Here is a 23,953-nt window from a genome sequence, read left to right as displayed (position 1 = left end):
TAGTTAGGCCCCAGAAAGGAGAGCCAAAAGAGGACGGAAGGAAGAAAAGGAGTATCTGCTGTAAAGTGACCAAATCTACCCAGCAGTGGAAGAAATCCACGCTGTTGCTGGGTACCCAATAGGGACCGAGAAGAGAGAAACAAACAGTCCTGGGTGTCCAGATTCCACCAAAGAGTTGCTTTGGCTGGTGAACCTCTATTTTCAGGGGAAGAAGGTCTTTCAACTGAATGTCTGTTAACATAATGTTGGGCCCTTTGCCCCAGAGGCCTGTAGAAGATTTTCAAGAGAACAACAGTTCAGTGAAGGCCCTGAGGAAGTAACAGAACGTCTCCAGACTCTCAAACTTAAGACTCAGATGAAAATTACACCTGCCAGAAGGTTGAATATTTCCTCTAGAATATATGCTGAAATGTAATTACCATTGTACTATTAAGGACTAAGACCTGAAGTTATTGCTTTGTTTTTTTTGTGGCTCTAGTCTCATGAATTAAATAATGCTATTATCACAGTATTGGGTTAAATATAAAAACAATGAGTTTGGCCAAATTTCTTTTTATAGTTTTATTCTCTCTCTCTCTCTCTCACTCTCTCTCTCTCTCTTTCTCTCTCTCTCTCTCTCTCTCTCTCTTCTCTCTCTCTCTCTCTCTCTCTGTGTGTGTGTGTGTGTGTGTGTGTGTGTGTGTGTGTACAAATGTGTATGTGGCAATGCATGTACTTCTGTGTGCACGGAGGTCAGAACAGAGCATCGGATCCCTCAAAGCTGGAGTTTCAGGCACTCATGGGATAACCTACTTGTTACATGGGAAATAGAATCCAAACTCTGGGCTTTGTGACTGCACAGTGAGCACTCCGAGTCCAGGAGCCACCTCTCAAGCCCTGGTCAAGGTCTCTGTATCCTGCACATGTTCAGTTACCTTTTCATTGTGTTATGTCACAAGACAAAGACCTCATGAGAATTGTGAAACCATTAGTTTCTACTTTGTAAATTACCCAATCTATGGCATTCTGCTGCATCAGGAGAAAATGGATTAAGATATCTTACAGTCTCATCTTTCTTGCCAACATATCACTTTCCACAAGATCAAAAGAAGTGTTTGCTATGTGGGAAGGAGACTTTTGCACATGTACTTCTGCATAGAAATATACTCAGCATGCTTTGGAGGGCATTACAACTTTGAAGCTCCTTGGAAACCTTTAGTCTCAAAATAAATCTACTAAAAAGACAATCAAATAGAGTCAGCTTCATTCATCACTCATGTACAACATTACAAGCTTGTATCTTCTGGACAAGAGAGTAAAATGTTTCTACAGTCAAGCTGAAGCTAACAGTGTGGGAGCACAAAATGGCTTTCTAAAAAAACTCATTACTTGACAGCTATTCTGTCTTTCTCTTGTCTTAGACAGTGGATTTCCCCCACAAGAGCACTGCACAGTCTCTGGCTGCTCAGAGAACACAAAACCATGCTATTTGCCTGCCAGGAAGCTGCCCTGGGTGGGAACCTTGTATATCCAGCTGTAGGATTAGACCCATGGCAGTTGTTTGACAAGACAAGGGAAGGATGTCCAGAGAAGATTGTGGGGTCATCCTAGGCCAAGCTTCTCAAGTTCTCATTTGTCTCCTTTTAAAGCCTGTAGAGCTAACCACATGCGGGTTCAAGCTTTGATAAAAGTGAATCATAGGATGGAAATAAGCACTATATCTGGCACACATTTTAGGCTCATTTCTTTGGACACTGACTCCAAACAGTTGCCTTCTGTGGGAGTAGCAATGACTCGTAAGTATTTGTAAAGAATTTATATTTTATCCAATGATTCACCATAAATTATGTCATTTTTAGGTAAAACACATAACATTTGAAAATTGGTATTTCGTAGGTCACCAGCATATTAAAGGCATTGCAGAAATGTGCTTATGTTTCTAAAACCTAAATTTCTCTGCTTATAAAACAGCAATGCTAAAATTCACCCTTCTTTCTCTTCTGTTGATTCGAACATTATTGCACACACCATGTATGTCTTTAGGACTAAATGATGTTTTTCTGGGCCAAGATTCCAATGCCTACTGGGTAGTTTGGAAGCCAAACGTGGAAAACTAATCTGTCTTCTTATTCTTGTTTCTATTTTAATCTGATTTTATTGGCTTTTAACTTTTTGTATCATATATTTTATAAGCTTTCTGCCTCTGATCCTTTTGTAATAATATGAAGCTATAAATAATCACACTTTAGTGAAGTAGTATAATTAGTTGTTGGTTGTTCTGGACTGTGTAGTATGCAATTATGGGCATGGTGCACAGGAAACAGGAAACAGTCTTAGTCCATTGTTTAGGAGCACCAATATACTTACCAATTTTAGATACATAAATTATAAAAAGGAGGTTCTTCTTAACTTTTGGGAGAAACTTTCACCTTAGTATATGGTAGAAGTGACCAGCGAGTGTTTGGTAGTGTCTTTGTATATGCCATACTGTGTGTGAGGTACTGTTTCAGCTGCATCTTCCTATCAGTTGTCCTCTAACTTATGCTAGTGATGGATCACTATCACCATGTTGGATTTACAAAAGAGAAAACCCATGAGAGAGTGGTTTCTTGTCCAGACTCACACTGGTGGGAAGTAGCAGCCAGGATTTGAAGCCAACTGGCTGGTGAGGAGCATCTCATGTCACGACACAACATCACCCTGAACAAGACAGCTATACATAGCTCTCTGAGTTCCAACCCTGACAGCTCAATAGCATTGCCTAGAAAAGGGAGGTTAAAAGTATCATTTGGAACTTCATTCAGAATCATGAACTAGATTTTCTGAAAGGCCCACACATAATTTTTTTTTTCTTGTACTCTGGGCAAGAACCACTGAAAGAGACGAGTCTTTGATTTCCATTCACAAGCTAGTGTATACTTCAGGGACTACATTCTTTTCAGCCTTTTATAAGTCCTTGAAATGTAAAAGTGACTAAAATGAAGCCAGTGTCATGGTGGCAAAATAAACCATGATCCAAAGAAGCCAAATCATAAATAGGTCTCTCACTACCATTCCCTGCTAATAAATACTACAATTGCAGCAGTGGAGACTGACCTATGTTCTAGGGGCCACACAAATTCAATAAGAGTGACAACATTCTGAGGAATCTTCCAAGGACTTTTATTTGTGAACTATTAGACCAATTCATTTGAAATCTACCAAATAGTAAGAAAATAGTACCAGAAAAATCCTGGATAATGATAACGTAGGCAGTGTAGTGGTTTGAATGAGAATGGCCCCTATAGGCTCATATGTTTGAATCCTTGGTCCCCAGTTTCTGGAACTATTTGGGAAGTATTAGCAGTGTGACCTTGTTGAAGTAGATGTGCCCTTATTGGAGGTGTGTCACTGGGGTTGGGCTTTGAGGTTTCAAAAGCCCACACCAGGTCCATTCTTTCTCTCTCTGCCTGCAAGTTATGGATCAGATGTGAGCGCCAAGATATTGCTCCACTGCCATTCCCACTGGCCTGCTGGTGTGCTTCCTGCCATGTTTGTGGACTAACCCTATGAAACTATAAGCAAACACCCTTTAAATGCTTTCATTTTCATTTAAATGCTACTCATTACTAAATTTTGTTTCATTTTCAAGAGAATGATTCGTTTTTAAAGCTACCTTCTACAGATTATAATCAAAAGTAGCCAGATATTAATTTTTAAAATGTTTACTTATTTATTTTAAGATCTATTTTTATTTTGTGTGTATTGATGTCTTGCCTGCATGTGTCTGTGTAAGGCTAGAGTTATAGACTATGAGCTGCCATGTGGGTGATGGGAATTGAACCTGGGGCCTCTGGAAGAGCAACCAGTGCTCTTAACCATGGTAAGTAGCCAAATGTTAATTTTTTAAAAAACAGTCATGATGTCATAATGTCATCAACAGAAGTTTGTCCAGAGGTATGCTACTTCACAAATGATAACAGGTGCAAGAGATTGGAGAGGTGCTCAGTGGAACACTGGCTGCTCTTCCAGAGGACCTGGGTTGAATTCCCAGAGCCCACGTGGCTGCTCAGAGTCATCTGTGATTCCAGTCCCAAGGTATCTGACTCCTTCTTCTAGCCTCTGTGGGTACAGTACATACACGGTGCTCAGACATACAGAGAGAGAGAGAGAGAGAGAGAGAGAGAGAGAGAGAGAGAGAGAGAGAGAACAAAAAATGACACGAAATACATTCTCACACATACTATTATGGGTTAATAAATACTGTGTTTTCTTTCCCACCAAGGACATTTCCAAAAACTTTCATGTTTTTAACCCACCTGGAATGCAAGTTTCATGTGGGAAATGAAGAGGGAAAACGGTCATGAAAAGCTCCTTGGCTCTGACATGTACTCTCAAATCAGCATCCCATGGCCTACTAGCTCCAAAGCCAGAGGGCTATGACACATGACATGTGTCAGGATTGCAAACTATCACACGGCACAGTTTTTGCCTAAAATGGAAAAGAATGAAAAGAGAAGAGGCTTCACGTTTTGAACATCCAGATGTGTTAAATATTATGGTAGGGATGTTTACATCATAGATCATTTAAATCCCGATGATGGTTTTGTGACATAGCTATTTTTATAAGAGAGTCACTTGAAGTTCAAAGAGAGTGAATCCCTTGTCAAGAATACACTGTTAGTAAATTAGGGTTTGACTATCCAACGACCCCAAACCCAGCTAAGTCTGTCCTGGTTTTTGCCTCTACATTGTCTTGGGTTATGTTTGATGGGGAGAGCAGTCACTGCACACAGACAAAATAGGATGGCTTTGGCTTTTGACAAAATAAGCTTTAAGTTCTCATCATAAGGGCCTTTTTAAAATAGCATATATGATATATGATATATGCTAGATCATAACCTTGTTCCCTTAGATATTAGATGGGCTGAGGTCTTGCTTCAGCCCCAGGGAGACTGATCTTTGTTTAATGTTTGATAATGCATTTGTCCTAAGGTTAAATGGAAAAGTGACAGCAGCATCAGGTCATAACTCTAAAGCGAATACAGAAAGGGCACAGCCTGGGGACAAGAAGACAGCAATAGTGATGCACCACAGTACTTTACGAGTGCTGCAGAAATGTGTTTCAAACACATCTCAGTTCTGCAAAACAAAACCAAAAAGGCCAACAAAGCCTTACTTCTTTGCTATAAAATGAGGGAAACCCAGTAAAGTGACATTGAAAGTAGTGTTTATGTAATTTAAATTCCTGTATGTGTTTTATTGTTTTGAAAAACAATGTACATATAGGAAGGAAGGTATATATACTCTCACCACACCACAGACATGCCCAATACACACACACACACACACACACACACACACACAGAGAGAGAGAGAGAGAGAGAGAGAGAGAGAGAGAGAGAGAGAGCATAATTTTTTTAAGAACATGAGTAAAGATATCAAGAGCAGTGAAACTGAAGGAATAAACATGATATTGTGTAATGCTAATCCCTAACACAAGGGATTCTGGGCTCTGCATGCACTGCCTACACCAGCCTAGTCTACTTAAAAATTATGGTGATCACAAGACAATGCTTTTCAGAAACACTCATGAATAAGCTACCCATGTTCCAGTAGGTGGTCCTACATACATGTACACACAGGCAATAGCAAATAGAATCAGTGGGTTCTATTGTTTGATTATTTTATCTTATTCTATTTTGTATATGTGAATGTTTTGCCTGTGTGCATCTTGGTGTACCTTTTGTGTGTCTAGTGTCTGTGGAGGACAAAAGAGGACATTGGATCCCCAGGAACTGGAGGTAGGGATCATGGTGAGCCATTATGTAGGTCCTGGGAATCAAACCTGAGACCTCTGCAAGAAGTGCTCTAAGCCACTGAGCCAACTCTCCAGGCCCAACAGTGAGGTTTCAAAAAGAGGACACGAAGGGAAAATTGTTTGGGGAATATTGGGAAGTCGAAGGGAGGGAATGGGAGAGAGTATTTGATCAGATACAGTATATTTGTGTATAAAATTCTCCATAATAATAAGTAAACACATGTATTTTTAAAGTAAAAAAAATTGTGGTCACATCTTACATTTGATTTCTATCTTGTGCTCAAAGAAGGCAGCAGATAAGTAAAAACAAAAAGATATCACAGGACAGGAAGGAAAGACAAGTTCCCTCTAAGAGAAGAACAACTGATAAAGAGTCAATTCTTTGTCCAATTCTGAAGAAGCCTTCAGTCTTTCTCCTCAACGTCTGACTCAGGATTCTATATGTTTCTAATACGGTACTTTAAACTAATTGTTTGTGAATTTCATACATGCATATGACATCTTTGGATCATATTCATCTCCCCCTCCTCCCAGTTCCAAACCTTCCCCCAATTCATGTTCTTTGTTTTTATAACCCACTGAATTTAATTTGTGCTTCCCATATACTCATGGATATGGATCCATTCATGTGAGCATAATGAACCTACCAGGGACCACCACACTTTTAAATAAAACTGACATTTCCTCGTCCTCAAGCTACCAACTGTAACTTCTCAGCTAGGTGTATGGGTCCATTACCTCTCCCCAATCCCCCACCCCCTCCAAATCCCCGCTGCAGTGACGGTGGGGTTGATCATGTGTTAGTCTTGTATGGGCAGCCACAGATGCTCTGCTTTCATGAGTGCAATGGTCCCATCATATCAAGAAGACACTGTTTCACTCTGGTTTCCTGAACTTTCACTCTTACAATCTTTCCATCCCTTCTTCAAAGACAGTCCCTGGGCTTTGTTGGAGAGGAGGGTGCTATTTTACAGTGTATTTATTTTAAGATGATTTTTCTTCTGTTATCAAACTTGATCAGGTAAAAAGCCTTTTCTGTTTCATTATTATTCATTGTATGCACGAGAAAGTAGGCTATTCATGACCTCATAGTTCACCAGATCACAGCCAGGCCCAGTCTGAACGATCCTAGAACGTACTAGTTCCAAATGAGAATTCTTAAGTCTTCTCAATAATAAGAATTATTGTTATAATAACAAAAGGTCAGAAAGTCAACTTAAGGACATTTAAGCCAACAAGAATAAGGGAAACGTTTTTAAATCCCTGATTTTAAAGTGTTTAAGAGTAATATGATGGTATGTGGTATTTAAAGGACAGGTGAACTTTTAAGTTTGGGGCTAAAATACATTTTCTCCCAGCAGAAAAATTAAACTCAACTGCAACAGAAGAAAAAAAAGGTTCCTAAAAATAGGATATCCAATAGATCATTTAGCACAAAGCAACTTGGCAAGATTAGAGAGCCCCTGGAACTATAAACTCATCCCATCTAAGCTCCCTGCTACACTGCTCAAGTTTCTGGACTATGAGTGTGTGATTGATTACACATGCAAATTGAAACAAATGATGCATCCCCAAAGGAGCTCTGGGGACCACTTTCCACTCATAGACATACCCATGAGGCCTATACTTTATAGATATGCATGCTAATTAAGACAAATTCCTTGGAGAAATAAGCTGCATGATGTATTTCCAGGGCTTTACTTCTTTAAACTCTGGCCTCTCAAATGTAACTTTGTTCATTCCTCCTGTTTGCATATTTGAGAGACGTCAGTCATCTTGATGTGACTAGCTGGATTGGAAGGAGAGTCTATTATTTATGACCTACTATCAGGAATCCTGCTAGGCAAATAACTATAATTCTATAAGAAAGGCAAGAGCCAAAACAAGGACTGTCACAGGCACACAAAAGAAATTCGAACTAGGGAAGTCAGTTGCTTGTTAATATCAATCCATAGAGCAACTAAGAATGCCATTCTTGCTCTTAGGAAAAGTCTATGTACAAAAGAGATTGAAAAACACAAAATTAAGTGTTTGACAATCAAAATGAATTAATAAAGGTCATCAGGTTAGAATGAAACCTCGCAACCCATCACGTATCAGGCATATTTAAACTAATAGCTCCACAGCATTTGACATGTTTAATGAATTTCACTTCCACATATGTAGTCTTACTCAGTTTTTAATTGCTACATATTGAAAACAGAAATACAAATGCTTTTTATTTATTTAATTCTACAACACAAATAATGTGTACAACTGTGAAAATTAATGAGTAATTAATGCTCAGTTTTGCATATGGGTGAGAGTAAGTTACACAGCTTAGGCTCAATACATATGTGCACCAATAAAAGAGAAATTATGTTTAAGAATGTTTACAAAATTTGCAAAAGTACAGAGAAAACAACTGCTTTGTTAGAATACACATGGATAGGTCAAGGGAATTGCCTCATGTGTCCTAACTCTATAAGGAAGCAATGGTTCATGTTATCTGGCCATATATTATTAGCTTGGGAATGCATCTGAGCAAATCATATAAGTTTTAAAGTATAAACTGGAAAAGCACTCTCCTCATCTAGAGATTGATTGCTTTAATCACATTCAACTAATTTATAAGGTAAAAATCAGGGGAATGTGTATGCAAGGGTACGAATAGATGCTACCACAAATGTCACTCTAGCTAGGTATTTAGAGAAATTTATGCAGTTTCCAAAACTTACTGCAAATACTCAATACCAAGGCAGGCAGGAGAAGGGCTTTTACATATGTATACGAAGTCTTCAAACATTGCTGTCAGAGGGACTAAGTATAGATAAAATAAGAGCAAGTTACCAGGAAAGTTAAATTAAAACCTAAGAAAGCATCATATTACAGGGTCATAAAGGACCACAGATTAAATGTGTCATCCCATATTTGGCCTCACAACACCATGTAACTCTTGCAAAGAGAACAGATAGGGATCTAAGAGCCAGAAAGTATTTTCCATAACAAGTTTGCATTTGGAGACTTATGTTTCAAAACCAGTGAAATATAGGAGAAAAAGAAAGCTGTTTCTTCTGAAATGCATAACTTTCTTTAATTTCAACTTAATATAAGTTGATAAGTTGAGGAAAAATGGAACTTCTTATGTGGAAGATTTTTATGAGAAGGTGATATCAAATCTGTTGTAAACATGGTATCACTTCATGATCACTAAAATGGCAATAAGAAAAACGGACATGAGGAAGTTCTGAAGGAATGTCCAGGAATTGGAAGCCTCACACATCACTCAAGGGAATGTGAAACTCTGTAACTGTTATGGAGAATAATCTGGCAGTTCTTCAAAAGTTAAACAAACAGTTATCACATGACCTGGTAGTTCCACGTCTAAATATTTATCTAAGGAAATTAAAGACACATGTCCTCACAAAATTTGTACATGTTCATAGGAGCGTTGTTAATAAGGGCTAAAATGTGGGAAAATCCTAAAGTGTGCACGCCAGCTGAAGAGTGGGCAAATAAAACATGATGTCTTTATGACTTTTAGCCCTAAAAGAAATTATACATACTACAACATGGATGAACCTTGAAAAAAATTATATTATGTGAAAGAAAACAGACACGGGGCACCTGCTTCACAATCAAGAAGACATGAATTCAACTTCCATAATCCATGTAAAGTTCCCAGGTATCATGCTATGTGCTTGTTATCATGGTACTTGGGAGGCAAAGGCAGGACAATTCCTGGGGATCTCTGGCTAGCCAGCTAGCATAATCAACAAATTCTGGATTCAGTGAGAGACCCTGTTTCAAAGGAGGTAGTCAGTGTTCTGGAAGATGATACCCAAGATTGCCCTCAGGCATTCACATGGCATGCTCATACATGTGTATGTACACACACATGCATACAGACACAAACACTTTAAAAAGAAAGCAGATACGACAGGCTACATATCGTACAATTCCATTTTAATTAAATATTTACAAATAGGTAAACTTGTAAAGACAGAAATTTGCCTCATTGGCCTGAATAAAGGGAGAAGCAGTGTTTATTTTGAGGATGGAAATATAGAATTATTGATGTTAATTCCTCAACTTTTCTATTGAAAACTCCTGAACTGTATACTTTGAAATATCCTTTTGTATATAATATCATATAAAGCATACATCTTTATGTCTTAAAGCAACAAGGTTATTTGGAAAGACATTATGAGCTAGGGGAAGAGCTAAGTATGATTCATTATGATTAGGTTGGACCAGTATCAAGGTCTGTTTGTATCTTTAGCATTTCTAACTAAATAGTATTTAAAGTAGTTTTGAAATCCATGTTCCAAGTATAGAAATATGTATGTTAGATTTCTCATTCTACAGCATGGTGAAAACCTTGAGGGGTCATTAGAACGTATCTGAAGTCCTAGGGGAGTGATTACATTTGCCCAACAAAACAGGAAACAAAAAGTCAAAGGGTGAAGGGCATCCCGGTCCAGATAGGGGGTGGGTGGCTACCGGACTTTTCTAATGTTTTTTTTTTTTTTTTTTTTTTTTGTATCACAGCAACCACCCCAATTCAGTCTTGATAACATAATCTAGACATACAATTTGGGGCACTTTTCTGCTCAGAGACAAGATTGCAAAAAAAGATGAGTGAGAATAAAGGAAGTTGAGGATTAAATCCTGGCCAGGAAGAGGAGAATAAATCCAACAAAAAGGCAATATGAACAGGCAGTCCCTGACACAGAGCTCCAAGTGTATCAGTGTGGTCTCTTGAAAAGCACAGGGAAAAAAAGAGAAGTAAATGGAGGGCTGTGTGAAGGCAACTGCTGCACCAAGTTAGACGAGGCTATTATGCTAGACTTGCAGAACAGAGGGCATTTGTGGGCTTGCTGGATGCTTTTCTGTGGAGTGGGAAGACAAGAAAGCACAATATCAGTGAGGCCAGAAGTGAGTTCTGCAAAGAAGTATAAAATAGCCACGGCATCCAAGTAGAAGAGCCAGGCCGAGTAAGGACAGGAATAAGACAGGAGACAGAAGGCGAAGAAAGCAAAATGGGCGTGAGGCTTTGCCAAGGAGGTAGGCAGAAAAATAGGCAGAGATGGGATGCAAGGTGGAGTCAGATCAGGGCCCCTTTTCTGTTTGTTGTTGTTTTGTTTGTTTGTTTAATAAATAAAAGAGGAGGCACATCTTAGTTACTGTTCTGTTGCTGTGAAGAGACATCATGACTAAGACAACACTTATAAAACTTTTAATTTAATTGGGGGCTTGCTTACAGCTTAGAGGATTAATCCATTATCATCGTGGTACAGACTCAGGCACTGGGAGTCAGGGAGTAGCAGAACTTGTTGCAAACTCATTTATTAAGCTAGACCTGCCCTTATACCTCCTCCCAAGGTCCCATTGGCTCAGGCGCTGACTCTGCTGTACGTCATTTTCTCATTGATGTCTCCGGGTTAGGTGTCTCTCCGGCAGCAGCATCTCTGGGCGTTGAGGCAGGCTTGGTGGCTTGGCTCAGGGAGGAAGTGCCTGCTGCGCATCTGCGTGGGCACCGGGGACAGGGCGACTGTGGCTTGGGTAGGCTGGCCACAGTTTCTCCTACAAGTGATAGAGAAAGAGATAGAGAGATAGAGGCATAGAGACAGAGACAGAGAGACAGAGAGTTAGTGGACCTGCTGTGGGCTTTTAAAACGTCAAAGACCACCCTCAGGGACACATTTACAACAAAGCTACACCTACTCCAAAAAGGTCACACCTCCCAATCCTTCCCCAACAGTTCCACTCTCTGGTAACTAAGCTTTGAAATATGTGAGCCTATTGGGACCAATCTCATTCACACCACCACAGGGTGTCTTAATGCTTTGAGGAAATGTAATACATAAAGAGAGAACGAACTTTCAGGAAAGATGTAATTATCAGAGCCTTATAGCAGCTTAGACTGTACACAGAGGAGAGGCGCCACCAGCTTACCCCATGGAGCAGCAGGATAGGCAAAGTGTATGTGTCCAGACATAGAAGAGTCATAGATTCAGTGGAATTTAGCTTTGCAGGTAAGAAATAAAAAAGATTAAGAAGTGGTTTCCCAACAGCCACGGAACAAAAATAGCTCATTTAATTTCTACCTAAAACTTAGTATGATGTATATCAAATGCTGGCTTAAATGGGATGTAGTATCAATACTTAAAACTGCTGTTTTTGTGAAGTAGATTCAGTCTCTTAGTAGATGAGAGGACAAAATGTTAGAAAGATAAGAATATAGAAAGTAATATGAAATCATTTATATTGGAATCCCTGTGAGGGAAGCTTTAACACAAGTGGAAGACTTCTTACTGTGGTAGACTTAGCCTGGTGTTGAAGAGGAACCCTGCAAGATTCATTCTAGCAATGCCTATAGTAGCACTGACTGAAACGGAATCTCACACAGCCCAAGGTGAATCAACACTTCTGCTCTCTGAAATGCTCCTGGAGTCTTCATGGCATAAAAGGGGTGGGAAACTACAGACACCTCAACTTAAGCTTTGTATAAAAGCTCTGCCCTGGGTTTGTTATGCGGCCTCTATATGTCCCTTTTCTTATTTATAAAATGGGTAATAATTCATGTCAAACAAGGTTATTAGAAAGATTAAATATTGCTATTTGTAAATGATTTAATAGAGTGCTTAAAATACAGGGGGCAAAGTGACATACTATCAAATAAAACATTGTAGGTTGCATGCAATGTACCAGAGAGTAAACATTTTTCTCACAAAAAAGGCAAGCAAAACAATTGGGTAGACTCACTGAAACTGAAAAACATTACGGATATCCTTAAAACTGTTTCATTAGGCTAGTATTAAGAATAACATTTTATGGGGGCTGGAGAGATGGCTCAGAGGTTAAGAGCATCGACTGCTCTTCCAGAGGTCCTGAGTTCAATTCCCAGCAACCACATGGTGGCTCACAACCATCTGTAATGACATCTGGTGCCCTCTTCTGGTGTGCAGATATACATAGAAGCAGAATGTTGTATACATAAGAAATAAATAAAATCTTTAAAAAAGAATTACATTTTATTTGCTAGATATAATTACTTGTTAGACATATACTCTTTTCCTAGAGTAACTTTTCCTATGGCTTTCTAAAATGTAATTTTAAATGTTTTCTCAAAATGTAGCTTTCCCTCACTTCCCTACATGTTAAGAAATGTATATTAGACCTCCTACAGTAACCAGAATCCCCAGAGGAAGTATGCTTCATTCAGCATGGGTAGTTTAAGGAAGTCCCACTCTCTCAACACCACCATTCTATGGACCAAGCCTCTATTTCATGAACTGTTAAGAGACAAACCGTATCCAAACCATGGCAGAGACTATTTTATGAGGCTGAACAAGATGAAAAGCCAGTAAGAAATGGTAACAGAGCTACTGATAGCAAGAAGCCATTCCCTTTCACAGTCTAGAAAACAAGAGTTGTTATTTTGAGAGGGATGTCTTAGAGAAATTTTGGCAGAGATATACAACCAAGCAAAGATGACCTTGACTATAACATGATAGGTACTTAATTAATTGTCGGTGTTTAAAAACTATTTCCAAACTTAATAATGTAAAATGATGGTTATGGACTACATCCATGATTCTGTGGGTCAGAAATTCTAACAGGGCACAACAGGAATAAATTGTCTCTGTTTTATGTTGCAGGTAACCCAAATTGGGTTGGCTTGAACAATCAGACAGAAGGATAGCTTGATGGGGTCATATATCTTGAGCCTTACTTTGGTTCTCATCTGGGGTTAGAATGCTATGCAAGTAGTTATCTTCATTCACATATTTACAAGGCAATTCTGGAGCATCTTGGAAATGGGTAGGATGGCTAGCATCACTATCTTTCCATGAAGCTTGTCTCTAGCTACTTCTTACAGTTGCCTGCAGCAGAACATTAGTAGGGTAGTGAGACTTCTTATATGGCAGCTCAGAACCAGGGTGTGAACAAACCAGACACATGTAAATCCTATTTTAAAAAAAAAGACAGCATGCTATACTTCAAAAATGTTGACATTGATAAAATGTCTATAGTAAGCAAGCAGGATATATATGATTGACAATGGCCAGTTGGGCTATACTGAGAAACAGGTCCTATATAGAGAGGATAAAGAGGATTCATTAAGATATTTTTGGAGGGAAGTGACTCCAGCAAACTTGCAATTCAGAACTTCACTATTGTAGTGGAAAGAATGCACTGTTTCCTAGACTGAAGACACGTAGCAGTGGGAAGAGAAACAGGGATGAACTTTGAAGTCAAGATGTAAGATCAATGTTCAGTGATTGGAAAGAGAATACCAAATAAAAGTTAGAGATTATTACAAGCCGTGGATTTTGAGAGACCTTTGCACAATGTAGTAGATTTGAGTATGCGTAGAAAAGAGTTTTCTAGGATGAATTACTACTGTACATTATTATATCACTCAATGGTTGTGCTGGTTAGTTTTATGTCAACTTGACACAAGCTCCAATTATCTCAAAGGAGGAAACCTCAACTAAGAAAATGTCTCCATAAGATCTGACTGTAGGAGATTTTTTACATTAGTGATTGATGGGGGAAGGCCCAGCGCATTGTGGGTGGCACCATACCTGGGCTAGTAGTCCTTGGTTCTATAAGAAAGCAGGCTGAGTAAGCCATGATGAGCAAGTCAGTAAGCAGCACTCCTCCATGGCCTCTGCTTCCAGGTCCTTGTCCTCCTTGAGTTCCTTTAGTGGAACATTGTGAAATGGAAGAGAGTAAACCAAATAAACCCTTTCCTCCCAAGTTGCTTTGATCATGGTGTTCATCACAGCAGTAGTAACCCTGACAGTGACAATGGGCATAGAATGCTCGTGGTCATTTATCTGTTTGTTTGCATGTTCATTGGTGTTAACCTTGCTCAGCTCACGTTTGGGCAGTCATGTTGGTGAGGCTTTATGGGTGTAGCTTCTTTGTTTGTTTTGTAGCTTTTTTTGTTTTTGATAGGGTTTCTCTGTGTAGCCCTGGCTGTCCTGGAATGCACTCTGTAGACCAGGCTGGCCCCGAACTCATAGATATCCACTTGCCTCTGCCTCCCAAGTACTGGGATTGGAGGTGTGCACCAGCACTTCCCAGTATGGGTGTAGCTTCTTAATGCAGGCTCTCATAGCTATAAATTTCCCTTGCACTGCTTTCAATGAGTTTCAGAGGTTTCATTGTGTTGTGTTTTTGTTTTCATTTAGTTCTGGGAAATTTCTTTCTTTCTGTTTCTTCTTTGACCCAACCATCATTCAGTAATGAGTTTGTGCTTTTACTAGAGATTTGTTTGCAGTGGATTTTAAGTTTTATTGCAGTATGGTCAGATAAGATCCATGGAGTTATTTTAACCTTTTTGAATGTGTAAAGGTTTGTTTTGTGTCCTAGTCTGTGTTCTATATTTGAGAGGGTTCTGTGTCCTGCTGAGTAGAACGTGTATTCATTTGTGTTTGGGTGGAATATTCCATAGATATCAGTTAAGTCCATCTCATGTATGATGTCATTTAATTCTGATGTTTCTCTGTTCATTTTTTGTAGAAAGTGAGGTACTGAATTTACCTACTGTTAATGGGGGCTGAAATATTTTTAGCAACACAAATGGAACAGGTGAATGTGTTTGACCTGTGGAGTAATCCCTTTAGAGAGAAAATAATTTTCAATGATAAATTTCAGTTTTTGAGCTTTACTGGAACTTTTTCAGATTCACAGATAACTTCTAGCTATAATGCCAAAATATTGGGGCGGTGGAGGGGGGGGGAGCTTACCATGATGCCATGAGAGTTTGGGTGAAGAGTGAATTCATGGGTTTCGGTGACGTCATAGTCAGCAAACAATGAAAAAAATGAACTTCAAGGATTGAATCTGTTTTGAGGATGTAGCTCCTTCTTCCAATTGATTTGTCTATTATTTTTCTTAGAAGTGCTACCATTTAATGTTAAATTTTCTTTGTAAACATAACTGAAAATTATAGAGTCCTGATCCACATGTAACCTTTGGTTTATCTTAAAAATAAAGCATCGCCTACACATTCTTTCAAAGTAGAGTGAACATTTTTATACAACTTACAGCTCACCTGATTTTGAGGTTTAGCTTTTCATTAATTTTCACTAAATTTTAAAATGTTGTTTTAGGCCTGGTGGTGTCTGGCACACTCCTTTAATCCCAGCACTCAGGAGGCAGAGGCAGGTGGATCTGCCTGTATGTGCATTTTGCCTGTATGTTCGTCTGTGCATACCTGGTGCTCATGGAGGCCACATTGGATTCCTTGGAACTGGAGTTACAGATGGTTGTGAGCCGCCACATGGGTGTTAGGTATCAAACCCAGGTCTTCTATAAAAGCAACAAGTAATCTTAACTGCTGAGCCATGTTATGATAAATCTTTCTGCCAAAAGCTGCCGAGCCCCACAGCCACATGTGTGTTCTACTCCAGCCGCCTGCCCGAGTTAGGGTCCCAATTAATGCACAGAGAGACTTGTATTAGGTACAATGCTGCTTGGCCAATGACTAGGATTCTCATCTTTTAGCTCAGTCTCAATTATCATAAACCTATATATTTTATAAGACTTATCTTATAGAGGATGCCTTTCGCTGCCTGTGGCTCACATGGCGCTGCTGGAGGAGGAATGGGGAAAAAGGACATTTCCTGTTTCTCCTTGCTAAATATGAGTCTCCTTGCTATGTCACTTCCTGCCTGGACCACCACTTCTCTACTACATTTCCCAGAATCCTCTTTGACTCTTAGTCCTGTCTAACTTGCTGCCATTGGCCAAACAGTATTTTATTCAATAATCAATAAGATGAACATACACAGTACATTCCCCATCATCTCCTCTTTTCTGTCTAAATAAAAAGAAAGATAACTTATCTTTTATAATAACTGAAGAAAACTATAACCATAACTATCTGTCTTCAACTCTATCAAAGACCACAGAAGGAAAATATATAAACTCTAGAATTGGCTGAGACATCCGCTACATGGACAGTCACCCAAAGAGCCATCTTTCCAAACCCTTGAGTGTTGACCATACTCTGACATACCAGAGACTGACAATAAAGTTTACTTTGAATCATAGAGTTGAGCTAGCTACTAGTGAACCAAAATTAGACATAGAGGTTTTAGAGAACCAAGAACATATAGAGAGACACAGGAAGTAGTAGGGTGGGGCTTAGAAAGATTCTCTGCCCTTTTGGATTTGAGAAGGAGAGAAAGAAGATGTAACTGGTGGTTTCTCTGATCATTTAGTTTCTTACTTTGATATCTGTCTTCTGAGTTTTTATTGATAAAGAATAATTAGATAAACACTTCACTAGAGTCTTTTTTTTTTTAGTTTGTTTTTGTCTTGTTTGTTGAAACAGGGCTTCTCTGTGTAGCCCTGGGTGTCCTGAAACTCACTCTGTGGACCAGGCTGGCCTTGGAACTCACAGAGATCTGCCTGCTTCTGTGTTCTGAGCACTGGGCTTAAAGGCATTCACCACTATCACCTGGCTTAGAGTATATTTTAAATGACCTACTTTTAAGTGGGTTTGTAATCGACTGTGTCACCTCTTGATAGAGCTGACATAGAATTGACTCATTCTTTGTTATCTTATTCTAAATCAGTCATTTTATATTTAATTATTCTGGTTAGTGTAGGACATTTTTGGTTTTTTTTTTTAGTGAGTAGAATCTCTTTAATAGAAAAAATGGACAAGAGGAATGGATTTTTTAGTCTATGAATGCTCCATGTTAATTAACCTTTTTGAGTAGCTAGTATTATTTATTAATAAAAATAAAATTCCTCTGGTTAATATAATATATATGTACAGGTGAAAGGGAAGCTTATCCCTTCATCAGTTTCTTTGGTTGATCTGTATCTTAGACAGACTTCAAACATTACCACAGATGTTTGCCTACACTGTCCATTAAAATCCCTAGGGAAACATTCCACAGTTGCTTTTCATCATAAGCCCATCCATGTTGCATCTGTTTGTCAGGAAAATGTGTCTACTATCTGTCCTAAACCACCCTGCATTAATGCAATTTTACTTCCTCTACATATGACTGTTGTTGATATGAAGAACAGCTGCTTATGGTTGTCTGTGTAAGGTCTTCCACATGGATCTGCTTAGGACATCACGTTAAGCTCCTGACTGCTCCAAGAGAATTTGTGGGAAAATTCCATATCTGATTCGGAAAGAGGTATTCTGTCCACTTACCGGACCACTAGGACCCAGTGCTATAGTTAAGCTGCTTTTGTCCTTTAAACTGAGGATCAGGCAGGATCTGACCTAAATTCACACATTTACATTATGAGGTTGTAGTTAAAATTTTGGCTGATACTAGGATGTTTGTATAATGACTTAAAAAATGGACTCCACCATGATCAACAGAAAAATGTGCTTTGTTGGCACCCAGTGCTGCTACATGAGAAGGCTGTCTTAGTGAGTATCATAAAAAATCTCAAAGACAATAAAAACAGACAAACAAACAAAAAGCCTAATTGCTTAATTTATTAAACTTACTTATAAGTTTAATTGTTGACATTTTAATATTCAACACACCGAAGAATGGTCATGGTACTCTAAGAAAAGTCCTATACTTCATTTTAATTTGGCCCAGCAAATATCTCTCCAGCAAATACTTTGTGTGGGTGTCCATGGCTTACCATTAAATTTTCTGTTGATAGTGCTGGAACACACATTTTACCTTGTTACACGGGTGTCCTAATAGAAGTCTAAAATTTTAAATAGAATCTCATATATTTTGGTATTAGAGTAATATTCTCTTGTGGAAAAAGTTGAAGCATACTCCTTCTGTTTCCCTCCCACCCTCCCTCCCTTCCTTCTGTTTTCCCTCCCTCCCTCCATTCCTCCCTTCCTCTCTCCCTCTGTCTGTCTTTCCCTTTGAATACTTAAAGAAGTACTGGTTTTAGATCTTTGCTGAGGATCTGGTAGAATTCTTCTCTGAATCCATCTGGGTCTAGGGTTATTTTTAATTGAAGTGCTTTGTATTACTGTTTCAACCTCTTCATTTGTTATGATCTATTTAGGTTTTTCTTTCCTTGGCTTAATTTTGGTAGCATGGATGAATCAAGAAATCATGAAGTACAAATTTTAAATTATTTCCTTACAATATTCTGATTTTTATTGTATCTGTAATAATGTTTTTCTGTTTATTTTGGGTCAAGCTATTCTTTCTTTTGGTTAGTTGGCCTAAGGATCTGTTGGTTTTGTTTATTGTCTCAAAGAACCAGCTCTTATTTAGGCTTTAATTTTTATTATTTCTTGCCATATAATGAACTTAGGTTTAGTGTGTTCTTTTCCCCCCAAAATTTTTGAATTTCATCATTAAGTCATTTATTTATGCTCTTTCTGATTTTTTTAAACATAGGCACTTAGAGCTAAAAATTTCCATTTTCATGAGTCCCAGAAGTTTTGTTGCATTTGTTGTTTTATTTTAAGTAAGTTCCAGGTACCTACCTATATTTTTTTCTTATTTCTTTTTGACCCATTCACCATTCAGTAATGAGTTGTTTAAACATCATCTGTTTTTGCACTGGGATTGTTTGTTGCTGATTTAAAGTTTTATTGCATATTGGTTGTATAGGATCCAGGGAATTACTTCCCTTTTTCTGAATTTCCTAAGTTGCTTTTGTTTGTTTGTTTGTTTGTTTGTTTTTTATTGTTGTTGTTTGTTTTTGTCTCCCTGGATGTGGTTATTTTAGTGAATCTTCCATGGACTACTGAGTAAAATGTGTATTCTTTGGTGCATTAAGTCCATTTGTGTAAGATATCATGTAATTTTAAACTTTCTGGACTTTCTCTGCCTACTCTTTGTTCAGATGACCTTTCTATTGGAGGAGGTATGCTGTTGAAATCATCTACTATTACTGTATGGGTGTTAATTTGTGTCTTCAATTCCTAGTAGTAGACATTTTATGAAGTTTTATGGGTGAACTGTAGTTTGGGGCATATGTGTTTAATATTATAATGTTTCTCTGCTAAATGTTCCCTTGATTGGAGTAATGTACCCATATTTGTCTCTTCAGATTAGTTTTATTTGAAATTTATTTTTTGAGGTGTCAGGATGGCAACATATGCTTGCTTCCTGGTCCCGTTTGCTTGGAATACTTTGTTCTATCTTTTCATTGTAAGGTGATATCTATCTTTAAAGTTGAGTTTCTTGTCAATAACAGAAAGACAGGCTTTGTTTCTTAGTCCATTCAGCTACCCATGTCTTTTGATTGAAGAGTTGAGGCCATTAATAATACTAATTATTACTGAATGACATGTAGCTGGGTGTGGAGGCACGTACCTTTAATCCCAACACTCTGGAGACAGGCATGTTATCTCTATGAATTAGAGGCCAGCTGGGTCTGCATACTCAGTTCAGGCCAGCCAAGGTTATATAGTGAGACCCTGTCTCAAACAAAATAAAACACCAACCCACCTGAACAAAAACAAAACAAAAAACCCCAAGGAAAGGTATGTGTGGATTGTAGTGATTTTATTGTTGTTGTTGTTGTGTGTTTGTGTTGTTAGTTCTGCTTTGTATTTCATTAAGTATAGCTTCATTTCTTCTCTCTCTCTCTCTCTCTCTCTCTCTCTCTCTCTCTCTCTCTCTCTCTCTCTCTCTCTCTTTGGTTTTTCGAGACAGGGTTTCTCTGTGGCTTTGGAGGCTGTCCTGGAACTAGCTCTTGTAGACCAGGCTGGTCTCGAACTCACAGAGATCCACCTGCCTCTGCCTCCCGAGTGCTGGGATTAAAGGCGTGTGCCACCAATGCCTGGCTCTTTTCTTTTCTTTGTAGAGTGTCTTGGCTATACTCTGTCCCCAGAGTTGAGTGATGTGAGCTGGGCCAAGTAAAGCTGGTGCATGAGTTCTTTGATTGGACCTAGTCCAGGTAAAGGTGGTATGAGCCTTGTTCTGCAGCTAGTCCTGTGGTTGTGCATATGGCAGCAGCGCTGATGGGAGGCAGGAGGAGCAATTTATTAGGCAAAGATGGCTGTCAGTCATAGGCCTGGAGGTAAGCCTGGAAGTGTGGAGATAACAGAAGACTGAGGGAAGAGTGGGGGAGAGAAGGTCAGCTAGCAAAGGAAACCTGGGAACTGAACCCGAACCTATAGAAGAGAAAGAAGGACTTTTAACCACGAGTGAGCTCTCCAGTTTCGATATATACTGTGGACGGGGACACAAACAGTAGAGGCCCAATTTCTAGCTCTTATCCCAAAGAGTCTAGTTTTAAATTAAATGACTTCCTGGTAGGAGGAATGTGTAGGCATGAGGGAAGGTATACAAGGAACACTCGCCAATGAGGGGAAAGTCCTTAGTATTACAGTGACATATCAGGAGAGAACTGTCATTTAAAAACTGAATGTAAGTTAGCGTGTGTGGCTTTGGTCATGTTATTTTGTCACAGCCGTAGTAACCTAAGACAATACTATTGTTGAGGTATTGATGCCAGTTAATGAATAACAGATGAATAAATTTTAAATTAGGGTAATTGGGTGCTTTCAGTTGTACATGGTTAGCTAGTATTAGTGTTCTTAAGTCTGCATAATCATTTTCAGAATTCACAGGCAAGGACAGGTGGTTGCCATTTGTATGTCCTGTGCCCATCCCCAATCTTGCGCTTTCAAAAGGAGGACCTTCAGTATAATGAGTCACCGCACCTCACAACTGATGTCAGCATTAAGGAAGGGCGTGGTTTTGTTGGAAGTTACATTCTACAGCTGCAGGTTTCTCAGTTCTCAGTTCTCACGCTAGCTTCTGGGGTCCGTGGTAGGAGTGCTTGGAGTCACTCACAGGGAGCGCTCCTGCGGGTGAGATGGGTTCTGGGTCCTCTCCACCAGGAGCTGCTTAACGCAGAAAAGTAAGGTGGGGTCCAAGTTAACATGCTCTCTCACTTTCTGGTGACACTCTCCTGCCTCTTGTCTTCTGGACTCGGGATGAGTCCTCAATGTGATCGTCCCCTTCCTAGAATTGGACACTGTAAAATCCACCCACTGTCACCTTTGCTGGCTCGGCCCACAGCGCACCCCAGCGGGCGGTCTGGATTCCTTCTAGCCCGGGCCACTTAGCTTCCGGAGAGCTCGCCAGTCAGCGCCAGGGCAGATGCAGAAAGCCGGTCTCCGCGGGACCCCAAGGAGGGCACCCGCCACCTGGGAACCTCGGGGACCTGGAGGGGCGGGGCAGGGCGGGCTGGGAGGCTGGTCCGCGTCTCTGCTGTTTCGCAGGACTGCGGGCCTGAAGCTAGGCAAAAGGGGAGGGTCTCGAGCACAGTCCCGCTCCTCCGAGACAGGGACCCGGCCGGGTGGAAATCCTGCACTCGGGAGCCAGTGAGACGCGCGGCACACACCATGGAACGAGCCGGCCCCAGCTCGGAACGGCCGAGGCAGCAGCGGGACCAGGACTGGGTGGAAGCGTGGCTGGATGATCACCGGGACTTTACCTTCTCTTACTTTGTTAGAAAAGCCACCAGGTAAGAAGAGGAGCCACAAAGGACGCGGCCAGGGACATGGAGCGTGACCTAGGGCTGATCTTTCTTCCCCCATTGAATTGTCCCCTTGGTTCAACATTCAACAATCCCTGTCCCCAGGCCCTTTGCTTCTGAAGTAGCTTCTCCGTCCCAGATCGGACTGGAGTCCTGGACTTAAAGCGAGCACCCTTGAAAACAGGCGTCGGATTAGATACGACTTGCCCACTAAGTTAAAAACAAAAATGTATACCCGGCCCGGGAGCAAGATTACTTTCACACACGCTCACGGGCCTCTCCCCTCATCCCCCAGCCCCCTCTCATTTTCTCCCTAAACCAGTTTAGCAAAACCAAAACAAGCCCCCTTTCCCAGCGGCTCCGGAAGCACCGCTGCGGACGCGTCCCTGTGGCCGCGCTCCTCCCCTGCCCCGCTTGCTCTGACCCTGGCGGGGCGGGGAAGCCGGGGGTCGGGACCAGGCCACCGGGAAGCCGGGGAGCAACAGAATGCCCGGGTCGCCCCGGGGAAGACTATAGCCTTTAGTCCCCTGACAGTCCCCGGATCATCCCACCGCAGGCTGCGGCGCTGCAAGGAGGTTCTTCGAGGAGCTTTGCTGCGCGCACACAAAGGGCGCGGAGGGAGGGAGGGGGGCGGGCTCGGGGCCCGGGGCCCCGGGCACCCCAGAGGCCAGCTCTTCCTGGTCGCGAGCCAAGCGCCGGGAGGCCGCGGCGGAGGGCGGGGAGGAGGGAGCCTGTCCTCCAGGAGCCGACTGCAGCGGGGGCAGTCGGGGCGCGCGCAGACTTGAGAGTGGAACCGAGGGACGAGAGGGTGGAGCGGAGTGCGTGGCGGGCGGGCCCCCCGAAGCTCGCCCGAGGAGTCGCCTCGAAGCCCGCGCGCGCGCTGGCCTCCCGCGCGCCGACCTGGGCAGAACTAACCAGCTCGGCTTTGGAGAAGGGGCTGGAGCCCCGCCACCGGCGCCTTGGGGCAACGGCCGTCGAGCAGCTGGTGCTGGCCGCCCGAGCCGGGAGGGCGACTCTCGCCGGGCGGGGATGGTGGACGAGCTGGTGGGGACTCGCCTGTGCGCGGCGCCACTCGGCCCGGCGCTGCCCGCCAGGGGGCGACGCCACGCGGGGTCCGCAGCCGGCGACCCACAGCGAAGAGGCGGCGGGGGCCGTAGGGGAGCCGGCCGAGCATCCACGGAACTCCTCCGGCCCCCAGAGTCTTCCGAGTCTGCCTTCCGAGGAGTTTGGAAACGAGCGTCCCACGTTTGCTATGTTGCCCTTTGGAGACAAAACGAGGTACTTCCTTCAACATCCCGCTGGCCACTTTGCCTGGGGAGGGGTGCGGGAGTCGCCAGGGTTGGCGGTGGCACCCAGCACACCTGCGGGGAATTAAGTCGCTTGGTAGATGGGCAGTGTGATTTTATGTCTCTCCTTGCTTTCTCTCCGAGTTACTGTTCGGGGTCAGTTTTCTCTTTTTCCCACCCAGTCACTTCTGGACAGTTTGGATGCTTTGCTTGTGAGCCTAGCCTTTAATGCCTGAGCCATCTCTTCCAGAGAGTCCAGATAAGCTTTGAGTACCCAGCTCTCCTTTCATTCCCCCCTCCGATTGTGCCTTCTTCCTTCAAACTCTGAGCTTAGAGCGGTCGGATGATAACTCTGAAGGGAGAGCTGTTTCTTTTTAAAACGATACTGGGAGTTTTGAGCAGAGGCACCAAGACAGACCATCTCGAGCTAGAATTATCG

At 41.3% G+C, this 23,953-nt stretch overlaps 1 protein-coding gene across 2 annotated transcripts in view; it reads left to right on the top strand.

Annotated features, from left to right (window-relative positions):
* The first annotated feature begins 21,884 nt into the window (after window positions 1-21,884).
* The window catches only part of Pde5a (phosphodiesterase 5A), a 136,984-nt gene continuing 134,915 nt past the window's right edge, over window positions 21,885-23,953 (top strand). The window contains exon 1 of one of the 2 annotated variants that reach the window (XM_027395646.2): window positions 21,885-22,216. In XM_027395646.2, the coding sequence (XP_027251447.1) occupies window positions 22,095-22,216 (122 nt within the window). In that variant the 5' untranslated portion in view covers window positions 21,885-22,094. The remainder of the gene's footprint in view (window positions 22,217-23,953) is intronic. The other variant, XM_027395645.1, reaches the window with a different exon arrangement.

Source organism: Cricetulus griseus, assembly GCF_003668045.3.
Source record: "Cricetulus griseus strain 17A/GY chromosome 1 unlocalized genomic scaffold, alternate assembly CriGri-PICRH-1.0 chr1_0, whole genome shotgun sequence".
Taxonomy (NCBI): domain Eukaryota; kingdom Metazoa; phylum Chordata; class Mammalia; order Rodentia; family Cricetidae; genus Cricetulus; species Cricetulus griseus.
The sequence above is the reverse complement of the archived record's forward strand: the minus strand, read 5'-3'. Positions and strand labels throughout refer to the sequence as shown.